General features: G+C 42.6%; 2 protein-coding genes across 2 annotated transcripts in view; one reads left to right on the top strand and one right to left on the bottom strand.

The window, feature by feature from the left end:
• The window catches only part of galnt1 (UDP-N-acetyl-alpha-D-galactosamine:polypeptide N-acetylgalactosaminyltransferase 1), a gene marked incomplete at its 3' end in the record, with an annotated part of 38,137 nt that extends 36,886 nt beyond the window's left edge, over window positions 1–1,251 (top strand). Inside the window, exons 12-14 of the mRNA XM_083886532.1 lie at window positions 139–237; window positions 391–525; window positions 1,105–1,251. Coding sequence (XP_083742658.1) covers window positions 139–237; window positions 391–525; window positions 1,105–1,251 — 381 coding nt within the window. The remainder of the gene's footprint in view (window positions 1–138; window positions 238–390; window positions 526–1,104) is intronic.
• A 4,612-nt stretch (window positions 1,252–5,863) lies between these two features.
• Window positions 5,864–14,319, bottom strand: LOC310932932 (transmembrane protein 245-like; the record flags this gene model as incomplete). The annotated part of the gene is made up of 15 exons (XM_083896338.1): window positions 5,864–6,014; window positions 7,694–7,868; window positions 7,946–8,046; window positions 8,144–8,289; window positions 9,045–9,167; window positions 9,336–9,464; window positions 9,553–9,651; window positions 9,777–9,867; window positions 9,950–10,032; window positions 10,111–10,215; window positions 10,518–10,660; window positions 10,754–10,936; window positions 11,920–12,015; window positions 12,714–12,831; window positions 13,837–14,319. 15 exons carry the CDS (start codon window positions 14,317–14,319, stop codon window positions 5,864–5,866), a joined length of 2,226 nt encoding a protein of 741 aa, XP_083752464.1.
• Between the last annotated feature and the right edge of the window lie 977 nt (window positions 14,320–15,296).

The following is a 15,296-nucleotide window of genomic DNA, read 5'->3' as shown; positions in this document are numbered from 1 at the left end:
TTAAAGACAGACGGATACAGAAGCATCTGTGTCTCTCTCACTGTCTACAAAGCATCTAAATAAGTAGCTTTAAAACTTTTATTGTTATGTTCCGTGAACAGTTTTGCTCACGGGGTTTATTGTGTGCACATGGTTCAGATTCGCAATGTGGAGACGAACCAGTGCCTGGACAACATGGCCCGCAAGGAGAACGAGAAGGTCGGCATTTTCAATTGCCACGGCATGGGAGGCAACCAGGTAACGTAGACAGTAAGACATACTGACGTAAAGTGTTAATTTTAACAGTAAACTTACTTTGAAGTAATCGTGAAAGAGAAGGGCTCGTAAAAAAAGTACAAAGTCCATGCCAGTCAAATTAAACAGATTTGTTTATGCCCATGTGTTTCGCAGGTTTTCTCTTACACGGCCAATAAGGAGATTAGAACTGACGACTTGTGTCTAGATGTGTCTAAGTTAAATGGCCCCGTCATGATGCTAAAGTGTCACCACCTCAAAGGCAACCAGCTCTGGGAGTATGACCCTGTGGTAAGTGGACGAAATGATGAGAGCAAATTAAAATGTTAACATCGTGTATGGATTTACTGGAACAAAAAAAAAAAAATTCTATCATAACATCATTTTTTTCCTATTTGATTTGATCAATTGGTTTAGTTTGCCCTGTCTTATGAGCTCGCTTATAAATCTATCCCATAATATAATATTAGTAATTGAATTTTCATTTTTCGTTGTCTTTTTCCAGATATTTTGTAAATATCCATAATAAGCTCAGAGTATTCCCGGTGCACTAGCAGTATGACAACACATATTTCTGACCAGCTGTCATTTCAGTCAGTGTGATATTTATTATCTTCGTTTATTAGGGGAATATATCCTAGTTGACACATTTCCCAGCCACAGCATGCCTCACACTGACAAAACTAAACTGTGAAGTTGACGTGCTGTGTTTACTGCCTCCATTTAGACACACACACACACACACGCACATACTTTATATATTCATTGACACAGCAGAAAAAATTGCTCTTTTTTAAAAATAATTAAATCCAAGCAACATCCATTAAAAGCTCTCTAATCTCTACATATCTGTGTTTGGCCACTTTGCAGAAGCTGACGTTGATCCATGTTAACAGTAACCAGTGTTTGGACAAGGCCACCGAGGAGGACAGCCAGGTGCCCAGCGTCAGAGACTGCACACACTCGCGCTCTCAACAGTGGCTGCTCCGCAACGTCACACTACCAGAGGTCTTTTGACCACATTCCACACACCAAACACACGCACACACACACACACACACAGCAGCCCAGAGTAAGCAATGAGGGGAATGGATGTGTGGATTAAAATTGGGGCGCCAGGCAAGGAAAGACTGCCCATAAGGGGGACTCCAGAAGAGAGGAGGATGGATTAGATGGTACTACCTCTGCGTCAGATCAGAGGGAGGAGTGTGTTTGACCCTCCTCAGAACGGGGGAGAGAGGAGAGACTCCTTTTTATGTTTGTTTTTGTTTTTTTTCTTTTTTAAAGAGATTTTAACCACACTGAGTGACTCACACTTCTGTGAATATGAGACTGCCTGGTGGAGTTGAGGTTCTGCACTCTGAGCTTCCTTGAACAAAACGGTCCACCCCTCAACTCATCACTTTACTGACTGGTTTACTGACTGCCTCTTTTCAGAGAGTGTGCACTTATATGTATGTATGTACGTGTGTTGGTGAGCGAATGAGTGACTGTCTTGAGATGAATGTATGCTTTGAGAACGGGGCTGAATTCTTTGTTGACTTCTTTCTTCTTTTTTTTTTATTTAATTTTGTAATGGATTTTGAAAAATGACCTCTGGTGAACTCTTATGAAGAAGAGTGCATGAGGACTGTGCGAATGTGTGAGACTGTAGTGTGCACGTGTCAGAGCCCCTCCTATAGTCTTGCAGCAGTGTATGTCTCCCTCTGGTGTTCGTCCTTGGCATTTCATCCTACAGACTGAAGCCTTCTCACTGGAAGGATTTTTCAAGGAACCGCAAATACAAACAAACGACTAACTAAAAGCGAGAGGCCTAAACCTGCGAACCCTACGTCTGCTGTCAGCAGAGATCTAGTGATAGAGAAAAATGTTGTTTGTGATATCTTGAGATTTCTATGTCCAGTTTTTACATGGCTTTGTCTGTTTTTACAGTCCTGTGCCACAGAGCAGTAACTCCATCTCTGTCTGTCCGTCTCTAAAAATGTTTCACATAGAGCTAACATGCACACGTACAGATGACTCTGCATATGTATCTGATGTTCACTGCCTAACGTAGTGTTAAACCTAGGGAAGAATTGCAGTTTCACACACACACACCGTTTATACATATAGAAATAAGGCTCATTAGCCTGATACTTACTTACTTTAGCATATCCACTTCTCAATGACCTCTTCAATATACACTCCAAGGGCTTTTTTTCCCTCCCTCCAATGGAGTGTCGGGGAGGATGTGACGTCAGTTTAGTTGCGTCTTCAGTGCTAATCAGTTCTGCAGCTTTCAGTTTACTCAAATACACAACTCTCAGAATCTACACCAAGAGGAAAACCAACAGTCCTTAGCATAGGCTGACAGCAGATCAGCACATTCCTGCTTCTGTTGTATAAAAAGTGAGAGAGGAAAAAAAAAAAAAAGAGCTGCTTTTATTTGCTTATCAGAGCCGAGCCTCTTGCGCTCCTCTGAGGACATATCTACAGTAGAAAAACGATGCCTGGAAAGCATTTAGAACATCAGAGAAGTCGCTAAAGTGTGTGTGTTTTTTTTTGTCAGGGACAGAGTAATAACATGAAGAGTGGATGGAGTTAAGAGTGTTTGATTGTGGATTACAAAGAGCACAGCAGCAGCAAACAGCATATCTTAATCCATAACTACATATCTGACTTTACAGAGCTCACCTGCAGTATTTCACTATTTATCTACGTGAGCCAGACGGGCTCCATGTGTGTCCTGTCTTTCTCAATATTGTTTTTGTATCACTCCTACTGCAGCGAGTCAGAGTAGGAGGTGTTTAAAGTTCTAACCATTTCAGCTTCCTCCAGTGGAGGAAGGGTTTATACATAGGGAACACTATTGGTTCATCTTTGTTGTGGACACGTTAGTGAGAAGAGGCTGTCGACTGATTTGATTTTATGATTTTGTCCCATGTCTAAGCAAGTTACTGTGGTGAAGATGTTCTGATACCAAGGGACTGGAGTGTATTGGTTGAAATACTTTTTTCGGGGATGGTGGTTGGGTGGTTGGGGTGGGGGGGTTGCAGTTGACTGACATGTCCAGGCTTCCACACTGAGCTGATCCAAATGTAGAAAATAAAGATGAAAAGTTTACAGAATAAGCACAATGGTGATTTCTGCCTCGCACATCTTCGTCAAACTCATGTACACGAAGGTCACTGATAATTGTTCAATTTAAGAGAAAATGTAATACCTTCCTGTGTTTGTTTTTTTCACCTTGGGAAAATTGCAGTTAACCAAACCGAAGGATTTCCACTTACAGATGCTTTGTTTGACGATCCTTGAGGTTTAACAAATATGTGATTTTTCATAAGTCCTTTTATTGTTTTTATAGCAATAATCTGTATCTCACTTTCACTGCTCTTGATGGCCCATTTCTCATTTCAGGCGTCTTTTACCTTGGACCATTTCTACTGTGAGTGATTCTGTTAAAAGCTCCAGAATAAGTGTGGACCTTGATATTTTTTTTTCTTTCTTTTTGCTTTGTCTTAAAATGAAGCTTGATTTATTTATTTTTTGTTGCCTGAATAAGATGAACACATCACAATGTAGGAAGCTGTCGAGGAGAAGTGATCTCCAAAAGCTCCAGAACCAAGAGCACCTTCAGTGGAGACTATTCTCTCTATTATTAAATGTGTTTTTTGTTTTAATTTGTGTGGTTTTAGGAAGGACGGCTGTCGGAACAAGGACCTTTCTGCAAAGAGTTTGAATGTTGTGTGTGTGTGCGTCGGTTTTCCCAGGGTTTTCTCCTGTTTCCTCCCACAGTCCAAAAACATGCAGATTTGGGTATTAGATTAATTGGACTCTCTAAATTAACCATAGGTGTGAGTGTGAATGTGAAAGTAAATGGTTGTTTGTCTCTTTGTGGCCCTGTGATGGACTGGCGACCTGTCCATGGTGTACCATGCCTTTTTCTCTATGTCAGCTGGGATTGAAACCAGCGACCCTCATGTGGAGGATAAAGCAGTAGAAGATGAATGGATGGATGTTATTGACTGGCTGTCTGACATAATATATTGATATACAGTGTGTTTGATGATACTGTACGTAGGTCAGCAGATGTATTGAGACGTGGTGACATCCCAGGGTGAGTGTGTGACTTCTGTGTTCACCTCCATCTTTCCCAAGTGAGTCGGAGAGGAGGCGGAGCAGAGTCTGCAGACTGAAAAGCACAGGTGTCACTGATCACAGACACCTGTGCTTGGCTGCTATGCAAAGGACCCATTGGGTCTGTTGTGTTGTGTGAAGGACTCCTTGATCTGTTTAATTATTCATTTGTCAGGATTAGGCCCACTACAAGACATCAGGCAGACATATGAGACAACTGTGTCATTCATACCCACACACGGGCAGAAAACTCAGATGTCACATTTTAAAAATCTGCAGCCTGTGAGTGTGAACCCGTTTCTTCTCTTTCATCTGGTCGTCGGCGTCGATTTATCCATCTCCCTTTTGTTCACGTCTGTGGGCGTATTCTCGCGGTTAAGGAGATTTTAGAGCTGTGCATGTTCAGGAAGACTTTACTCTGTGTTTTCTGTGCTGCGCTGACATCAGAAGAACCACCACGTACACACACTTTGATGTGAGGAAATGAAGTCAAAGCCAAAATCTAGACTGCGGCCCAGGGAAAAGACAGAATATTACAGCATCTTCAGAGGATCGGAGTGAATATACCAAATGAGTTATGTGTATAGGATCACAGTTGGATCCTGGTTTGACCGAGGACTTTTCCATGTGGAGTCTTTCCGTTCTCCCCATGTGCACGTGGGTTCTTTTCGGGATTAGGTTGGGGATAAAGTTGTGGATTAGGTAATTGGACACTCTAAATTAACTGTAGGTGTGTTTCTAATATGTTGAACCTCTGATGTACTGTTGATCTGTCCAGTGTTTACTCAGCCTTTTGCCTCATGTCAGCTCCAGCTCCAGCTCCTGCTCCTGCTCCTCTCTCCCCGCTACACTAATGTGGAGGATAAAGCTGAAGAACATGAGTGAGTGAGAATTTTAATTCACAATTTAATTTACCGTCAAGTCTCAGGTGTGTGGCTTAACAAATGTATTAGACGACCTGTCGTAAAAACAAGAAATTAAATCATTTAGAAATCTTCAAAAAACTTGTTTAAAACTTAAAAAGTTAATGTTTTTTATTTGTCAAATAAACTGAATTCACCATATACCCATTGGGCTTCTCTGAGAAGTAAGATATTAATCAAACATAATATTAAACCACTAAAACAATTTGTTCTGATCAGGAATGCAAGTAAATAACTATAATTTGACATCTTAATCAAGAAATAATGTGCTATACTATTTCTTTCTGGGTTTTTTTTTGTAAAACTATAAAGGTGAAATGTCATGCATAAAACAACATTGAATGCGTTCTATGTAATACAACATATGTAAAAATATGACAAAGTTTCACAAAGCACCTACTTATAATATCTTGCATACAACACAACACGAGCAGTCACAGTGTCCAGAGAAATATGACACAACCAGCGTACTGTAGCTTTAAAACAGAGTCAGTTTGTGCAGGACAGAAGTCTGAGGGAAATATTTCATCTCGAAATTCACTTGTTCATAAAGGTCAATGACATGTGGCTGCTCCGTGTTTTAGGTCAGACTAAAACATGGAGTTCATCATCGTGGCGCTGTAGATGTTGGCTGCCACCACCAGGATGCAGAGGAGGATGGGACCAATGATGGCGCCCTCCAGACCCAAATAGTAGGCTCCTCCCATTACTGCCAGTCCTGTCAGGTATGGGTGTCCACCACTGAAACAGAGAGACGAGAATGGTCTGTATTCGTGAAGCACTTTTCTAGTCTTAAAGGTGCCATATGTAAGAATGTGGCCAAATACGGTTACTACATTCAAATCCAAAATACCGAGGTCTTTTAGGTTTTGTTTTCTGACGTAACTGGCAACCCGTGGTTGCTCGGCAGCTGAGACTCTACTGACTGCAATGATTGGTAGACGGCGGTAGGTGGCGCCACATGCCAAAACATGATTTCAAAACATAAACATGATTTAGACAGATAGACAATATTTTTTTTAATGCAAATATTTTGTCTGTACTGTTGTTGTTGGTGAGTTCAGTTTGTTATATGAACATTATTCCTGAGTCTCTGTGACATATTAGGAGGATTTTATGGCCAGTTGCTTTAGATTCATTACATAATGCACCTTTAATGACCTCAAAGCTGCTTTAAACTACAGTTTTTTGCCATTCACTCACACATTCATACAGCGCATCTATGTGCAGTGCATTTTCTATCACATCTTTCAAACCCATTCACACGCTGTTGGCACGACTGTCAGGGGTAAAGTGGTGTTAAGTGTTTTTTGCCCAAAGACGCATCAGTATGTAGACTAGCATAGCCGGGAATTGAACCTACAACCTTAAAGTTGTGAGATGATTCGCTCTAACCCTGAGCGAGTATTAAAAAATATGAAATACATATTAATGATAATGAGACCCAACAATTTCATAAAGCTTTTAAATATTAGCAAACCACTGATTTAGCCTGTGAACTCTGTTTCTCAGTATTTCAGTGTTTAAATCTCACGTCACCCAGTGCCATTCCATCTGTCTATGTCAAGACAGATGGAGGCAACAGCAACATTGCTCTAGTAAAGTGAGACAGCTGCAAACAGGTCGGACTGTGGCCCACTTTACGTTACGCTTTTCGCAGCGGGACTGGCGACAGCGGGAACCCACGTGTAAAGAGAATTCCCAATGTCTTCAAATTTTCTCCCGACCACTGCGAAGTGGTCGCCCGACGACTCAGCGGGAGTCCCCGACAACTTCAAAGTGCGTATAAAGAGACCGCGTCAGGCTCAAGACAGCGGGAGGTCAGGGTTTAGGCGATAAGCATATACCGCGGGACTTTTGTTCCAAAAAAAATGGCGGGGGGGGGGAGGAGGGCGCTGGACGCTGAACGTGGAGCACCTCTGAAACCAAGTGCCTGAACAGTATCTGGTCGGAGGACGAGATCCAGAAGAAGCTGGAGTCATCCAGGAACAAGATGGCCGGCTACGATCGTACAGTCAAGCAAGTAAAGAGGAAATCGCCGCGGGTGTCCTGCCAGAATTCCGGGTGGTGTGTCCCGACAGCGGGAAACTTCGCCGCTGTCGCGAAAAGAGTAATGTAAAGTGGGTTCTGTGACTGAAAACACAAAGATGTGTCCAAGCTCAGAAGTTATTATTATTTAAAAAAAAAAAAAAAAAAAAAAAACTTGGCGTTCAGCAGTTTGATGGGATTGACCTCAGTCAGGTCTGATAGTATTGCTTGGCAGAGTCTGGTTTCAGGTGGAGGACACAGCATAGAAATAATGTTACACAGCCCTCTTCAGAAAGGGCGTGTGGCACCACGTTGTTGGTCGTCCCACTGCAACACAGGAAATCTCACAATAACACAAACACGGTGGGAACCTCAGTGTTGCACAAACGTACCCAGAGATATCAGAGTAGATGGCCGTGTCTACAAAATACGTGGGGAGCAGATGGCAGATGAGCAGCAGCACGGCCTTGACGCCTTCGCCCTGCGCCAACCACAGGTCACACACTGCCGGCAACGCCGCCAAGTAGGTCCCCAGGAACGGCACCGCACCCAAGATGGCGGCCAGAGCTTCAAGACCAGGACGTTCAGAGAGATTAAAAAATGTTGACAGTTGAAACAAATGACTTTTGAATGCGCTGACTCACCAGAAGGTATAAAGACAATGTTGATGCCAAAGATGGTGTGAGTGAGCCAAGTGTAGAGGAAATAGAAGCCGGCCATTTTCAGAGAGGCGCCAAAAACTCCTCTGTAATACAAACACACACCAGAGGTCAGAAATAATGTTTATGAGATATATTTATACATTCTCTAGCTCTTTTTTTTTTTTTTTGCATGTGACTAACCTGATGGCCTCTTCTACAGAGTGACCCAGGACACTAGAGGAGGGTCCAGTCTGCGACAGAAGAGTCAGACTGATCACCCATTTCACAGGTTTGTAATGTTCACCACTGGAGCTCAGGAGGTAGAAGAGACTGGTGAGAAAAATCACCTGCAGACAGGAAAGAGAAAGGAGAAGATTGAGGTAAGATCATTTAAAAAGTAAACCAATAAACCAGAAGGTCACTGTGGGTCAGAATTGGTTTGCCTTATATATATACATTTAAAGGTGCATTATGTAATAAATCTAAAGCAACTGGCCATAAAATCCTCCTAATATGTCACAGAGACTCAGGAATAATGTTCATATAACAAACTGAACTCACCAACAATAACAGTACAGACAAAATATTTGCATTAAAAAAAATATTTTGCAGACTGTAAATCATGTTTATGTTTTGAAATCATGTTTTGGTATGTGGCGCCACCTACCGCCGTCAACCAATCATTGCAGTCAGTAGAGTCTCAGCTGCCGAGCAACCACGGGTTGCCAGTTATGTCAGAAAACGAAACCTAAAAGACCTCAGTATTTTGAATTTCAATGTAGTAACTGTTTTTGGCCACATTCTTACATATGGCACCTTTAACAATATACCAAGAAAAAAACTGTCAAGACTATGGAGAATAAAACTGATCAATAAATATGAAGTGTTGTAGAAGCATTATTTTGTTCTTCATATATATATATATATACACATATTAGAACGTTGATGAAAACCTGCATACTGATTAATGGACCGTGCTTGAAATGTGCTCGTTTCTTCTCTGTGTTGTGCAACCTGCAGCTAGAGCTGCCGTTCTTCCAACGTTGCCAATAACAATTGCCCGTGTCATGTTGTGATTTCAGCAGTGACTTTAGTTTCGTACCACACTCAGGGCAAAGTTGAGCAGAGCTGTGCCGCTGTAGAACAAGACAGTGAAGAGGGTGGTGGCTGTGGAGAAGAGGAGGCTGATGTTCCTGCTCATGACCACCCACAGAGACTCCAAGATCTACAAGAAACAACCAGGTGACAGTGAACACATCGCCCACGTCAGTGGTTTATGAGCTGTTACTGCAACAGCTAGTAGGACAGTTCGTTCAGTGCTGACACACGTTTTAAAGAAAACTTCAACTTCTGCGTCATAAACACAACATAGTAGGGACAAATCCATACTTACAGACAGCAGAGTCTCAATATTTTCCTGTAGGAATGAGGCAACGTCCTTCCAGTCCAGAATGTCCACTGACCAGCTGTTCTGTCTCTGAATCATCTCGAGGTCATGGTGGTGTCCAGAGTGGGTCACATTCTGGAAAACACATGAAATACCTTTTTTCTCTCTTTTGCATCAAGAAATGAAAAAAAAAAAAAAAATAATGGATACGACAGGATTTTACCTTCACAAACCAGGAGTGGTACAACCGGTCCCAAAGCTCCAAAACCTGGTTCTCAATCATAGCTATGTTGTTCCCTTTGTCTCCTAACATCTTTCGAAGCTGCACATGGGGAAAAAAAGAAGCAGAAAGGTTTGTTCCATGACTGGCTGCAAACATCCTGAGTTTTGGGTTCTGTTTTCTTCATATTTGATGTGAGATGAATCAGTGATGGTCATAATTCCCACCTTCTGTGTTATCCATTCTCTCCCGTGTTGATAAACGTTAGTAGCAGCTGAATTCAGAGCCTTCTGGACCACGTCAGCCTCTGGAAGCCAACTGGAAAAACGATGGTGTCAAAAAGAATGATGGTGAAACATCATGAATCAAAAACATGAAGAAAAAGATTTAACTCCCTTACTTTGCCCATTCTGGATGGTTAGACACAGTCTCATTGATGAGATTACCGGTTACCTCGATGATCTGAACGCTCTCATGATGAACCTAGGGAGGATAAAAAAAATTCAAAACCATGTGCCACTCAAAGACAGCCGGTGTCATTCAGCAGAGCAGAAACAGAACCATAGCAGTCAGCAGCAGCGCCATCAGCAGGGTCCCTGTGACCAGGAGGAAGATGATGAAGATGCTGATGATTTTATCCAGAGATCGCTCCAACCCCACGATGATCTGAGCAGAGAAGACGGAGGAGAAACGGCAGAAAAGGGAGGGGGAAGCAGAGAGGAGGTAGAGTACAGGCACAAAGTCAGTGATGCTTTAAAGTGGATGGAAACATACAGTGATCAGACACATGGAGAAACCTGTGTTCTTCGCATGTGAAGAGGCCATTTTGGATCCAAAGACTTCTCTCTTCTGCCGTAGAAGAGACTGATTTTGGACGTATCATGAGGATATTGTGTATGCTCAGTTGTGGCCTTCTTCAGTTCTAAACTCGGGTTTCTCAATGATCCAAAACTGTCATCAGGGATTACCTTGGTGTCGATGCGCAGCAAGAACTGAGCCACAGCTTTGATTGGCTGAGGCAGCAGGGCCTCCTCTCGCTCACGTCCAAACGTCTCCAGCACCGTCCACCACGAGGACAGGGTCGGCACTGCCAGCTTCTTCAGCGTCCACACTGCAGTTCAACGTCGGCGTCAGTCGATATGATATGTATAATGAAGCAGCGTGTGTTTTCACAAACATTCGCACACAAGTTTGCGAGTCTTACCAGCCACAAGGATAGGCAGCAGTTTCAGGATCCAGACGTTGAGCCAGAACTGAACCAGAATTATGGCCCAGACCAGTATAATGAAGTACACATCACTGGCTCTGTGGCCGCTTTCCTTTTCCTGGAAAAGCTCCTCAAGGGACCCGGGGGCAGCAGGTTCAGAGTCCTCAGACTGAACACCATCTTGAGGTAAATGAGAGAGAAGGTAAAAATTAAAAAAGCCCCAATGTTGATTAGTTGTAACCACCAATTAATATTTTCACGACAATACGCTGGGGCCTTATTTATCAATATTTCACTTGAAAGGAGTAGAATGAGGGAAAGTCTAAGATCTTGGGATACTGCAGGTCTGTAATGACGTCCAGCTGTTACCATGTTAGTGACATTATAGGGGTCAGATATATATATAGTAGGTCTGCCTATACTTCTGTGGTATATTGCTTGATCGCCATCGATTGCACAGAAGTGCACAGTGAACTCTGGCACCATTAAAGTCCAGCGATCTATGGAGACGTTTCTGCCACGTTGGTTTGTAGTGTGTGGGCTTTTGCCTGCAATAAAAGTTAAACGATAACTCTATGACGCAAGAGTTGTGTTCCAGAGATGAACTGACGTCACTAACAGGTGACACGGTGTTGACTTGTCAAGCTTAATCTATTGCCAGTTCAGATTAAGGGTAAGGGATATCAAATTATAAACACCATTATATTTCCCAGTGCAGAGTTTAAAAATGTGATGATTTGACAGCCAATGGTTATTTATAAGGGTGTTGGTTCCAATCCTGGGGTAAGGCTACCCGAGCACAGATACTGTAGGTGCTGCTGTCCACACTGCTCCTGCACCATGTTTTTGTGTGTTCACTACTGGTGTGTAACAAGGATGGTTAAATGCAGAGGTCAAATTCACTATCACTAACTGGTGCGTGTGCAAAAAATGTGTAATTCTTATTCAACTTCCATATAAATGTCATTAAAGAACAGCTAAAATCAGTCGACAGTTAGTTTAGCCTAGAATAAACAGCTAGTCTGTCTAAATGTAACTAAACCTACCAAAATTCACCACTTAATAAAAATTTTTTAACATGTAACTGACAAGCAAATGCAGTAGACTGCTTATAAAAGGTTGTAACTGTGGTCAAATGCATGTGTGTGTCCATAAATCGTCACCTCTGACAGGAACAGGTGGTTTCTCCTTAGAGCCAACAATGAGGAGAATAACCACACTCACAAATATGGGGACTCTCCCTGAGCCGGTCAGAGACGCTGAAAACACAAAGGTTGACAATAATTAAAGGTGCCATATGTAAGAATGTGGCCAAAAACGGTTACTACATTCAAATTCAAAATACAGAGACTCTACTGACTGCAATGATTGGTAGACGGCGGTAGGTGGTGCCACATGCCAAACAAATGATTTTCGAAACATAAACATGATTTGCAGTCTGCAAAATATGGTTTTTTATGCAAATATTTTGTCTGTACTGATGTTGTTGGTGAGTTCAGTTTGTTATATGAACATTATTCCTGAGTCCCTGTGACATATTAGGAGGATTTAATGGCCAGTTGCTTTAGATTTATTACATAATGCACCTTTAAAATGCAATGCGATTTTTCTGTTGGAAATACTAAACTTTGTGTCATAAATATCTCTCTGCCTGAAGGCCAGCAATTGTTTTCACTGTGTCTTGTGTGTGCTAAAAATATCTAAGACTTCCTAATCTTACTACTTTACTCTGCATGTGCCTTGTCTAATGGACTTGTTGACCTTTAGAGCCAGTTTCCTGTTTTGTTTGAGCTACAAAACATTATCAGCTGCTTGTGTTTGACAGAGCCACAAGGTTCAATTCAAGCGTCCTGCTTCACAAAAGTAAAGCAAACAGTGAGGAAATCTCACCCGGGACAAAGGGAGCGTTTGCTTTAAGGGCCTAAAGCTCCAAAGTTCTTCTCATTTACTCACTCACTTATGTAAAAGATAAAGATGACCCAAACAGGAAGAGCCAGAACCTTCAGGTAGCGCTCGGTTTGGGGAGTCCACTTGAAACAAACAGCCATCGCGTAGCCAAACACCACAGTGCAAACCTTAGAATACAAAAATGTTGTTAATGCAGGTTTATTTATTTATTTAAATGTGAAGCTGAAGCGTGTTCCTTACTTACTTTCCATATAAATCAACATTACATTGCTTCACACTACTATTCTCAGAATAGCTGAGTTTCGATCTCGTGTCGCCCGGTGACATTCCCCATGCTACACGCAGGGAGTCGTTTGTATTTGTCAAAAATGATTAAAAGCAAAAAAAAAAGTTCAAATGTAACATGATGTCATGTCCCCGAAAGTGTGATTATTTGGGCAGAAGGAGGGGCCACACTGGTTGGTGTAGTGGTTAGCACTTGTCTTGCCTCTGCAGCAAGAAGACCTCGGGTTTGCGACCCAGTTGGAAAACTTTCTGCGTGGAGTATGCATGTTCTCCCCGCGTGTGCATGGATTTTCTCACGGTTCTCTGAGATAAGGTAAATTGGACACTCTAAATCAGGGGTGTCTAATTCATTTTCACTGAGGGCCACATCAGCATAGTGGGTGCCCTCAAAGCACAAACATGCATTCACCTTCCCATCTTTCTTGAAACTGCCTTCCATCTGCATCAATCTTTCTCTTCCTGGACATTTTGGGGGTATCATTTGTGATGCATTGTGGGAAATGTAGTTTACGGTCAACACACGCCCTTGCAGGCCACATAAAATGATGTGGCGGGCCACATCTGGCCCCAGGGCCTTGAGTTTGACACATGTGCTCTAGATTGACTGTCGGTGTGAGAGTAAGTGGATGGTTGTTTGAATCATGTCCCTGTGATGGACTGATGATCTTCTCCAGGGTGTACCCCGCCTATCTCCCTGTGTCCCTATGTCAGATGAAATTGGCACAGCGCCCCCCGTAACCCTCATAAAGGATAGGATAAAGCGGCAGAAGATGGAACGATGGATGGGGAAAAACTTAATATTGAAGAAAAACACATATTGTTTGCAATTTCAGACCTTGTTCCAGTTGACCTCATTCACACTGGCTGACACAGAGGACCTCACTCACCCATATAGCGTGGAAACAGTCCTGTATGGCCTCAATGGTTCCACAGACGTGCCCGAGGATCGCCGGTATGTCTATGAATCTCTGTAAATGATAAAGCAGAAACACCAGCGGCACCCCGGCTCCGATCGCCAAGAACACCGTGAGCTTCTCCAGCACCAGCCGGCCCATCGCCTCCACCCCGTAGTTCACGCACCACACGGGGGCCAACAGGGTCCCCACCACGATGGGTGTCCCGCTGCCCTGCAGGCCGCTGAGCCACGAACGGCCGACGCTGGTCAGGGAGTGTTTGAACGGGTGGAGGAAGGTTCCACAGAGAACTGCCCAGAGCAGCGGGCGGATGAAGGCCTCCAGGATGAAGTAGACGAGCACAGATGCCCCGCAGCAGATAGCTACAAAGATCATCGCTCCGATGTTGTAAAAAGCCTTTTTGATGAATTTGTCCAGCTTTACAGCCTGGGGCTGGGTTTGTGGCTGGTTTTCCATCCTGACGGCTGGTGTAAGGAGCCTTCTGGTTTCCACACCTGTTTCCACTGTGCATACACAGTGTTCTGCTTCTGTCAGCGATTAGTTAGTTAGTGGTAGTTGTGATGATTTGTGACCGTTTGTTGCCTTCTCCTCTTGGTTGGGAGTGAGTTTTGTGGCAGTTGGCATCGAAAAAGTTGCTCATCAGTCACTCTACTCAATGTCTTCTTCTATTTCCTCTGCTTCTTCTTCTATTTCTTCTCTTGCCCTAGAATTCATGAAGTCTCGACCTCGGCTTTGATCTCTGGTTACCATAGCTTTGATCTCAAACATCTGAAAGATATTAAAAAAAGAAAAGGGGGAGAGACTTTGATTCCTGGAAGGTAGCGGAGGAAAGGTTGAATGACTGAGTGAAAGAGAGGAAGACTGTGATGAAGAGAGTGGAGAGAGGAGATGTGAGGAAGAGCTGTGATCAGAGACCACCTCCCTTTTTGTAGTTATCTCCTTAAAGGTGCCATATGTAAGAATGTGGCCAAAAACGCTTACTACATTCAAATTCAAAATACAGAGGTCTTTTAGGTTTCGTTTTCTGACCTAACTGGCAACCCGTGGTTGCTCGGCAGCTAAGACTATACTGACTGCAATGATTGGTACACGGCGGTAGGTCTACCAATCATATATATATATATGTATGTATATATACATACATACATATATATATATATATATATATATATATTGAGTTTCTATTTCGAAAAAAACCACACAAAACACCAGTTTGTGTTATTTGTGTACAGTTTATTTTTGTAACTTCTGGGAGAAAAAGACAGCTAGCCTAAGCTTTTATTTATGCAAGTTATTTTTTTTGTACAGTAAGTAAGTTTTTATTTGTTTTGAATGAATAAATGTTAACTTTTGTTTTAAGTTTGCCTTTGTGTGATCACATTATCACATTATCTTATACAAACTGTAATGTTTTGATGCCATAATTTGCCTGA

This window comes from Microchirus variegatus, assembly GCF_963457635.1.
Source record: "Microchirus variegatus genome assembly, chromosome: 1".
NCBI classification, from domain to species: Eukaryota; Metazoa; Chordata; class Actinopteri; order Pleuronectiformes; family Soleidae; genus Microchirus; species Microchirus variegatus.
The sequence above is the reverse complement of the archived record's forward strand: the minus strand, read 5'-3'. Positions and strand labels throughout refer to the sequence as shown.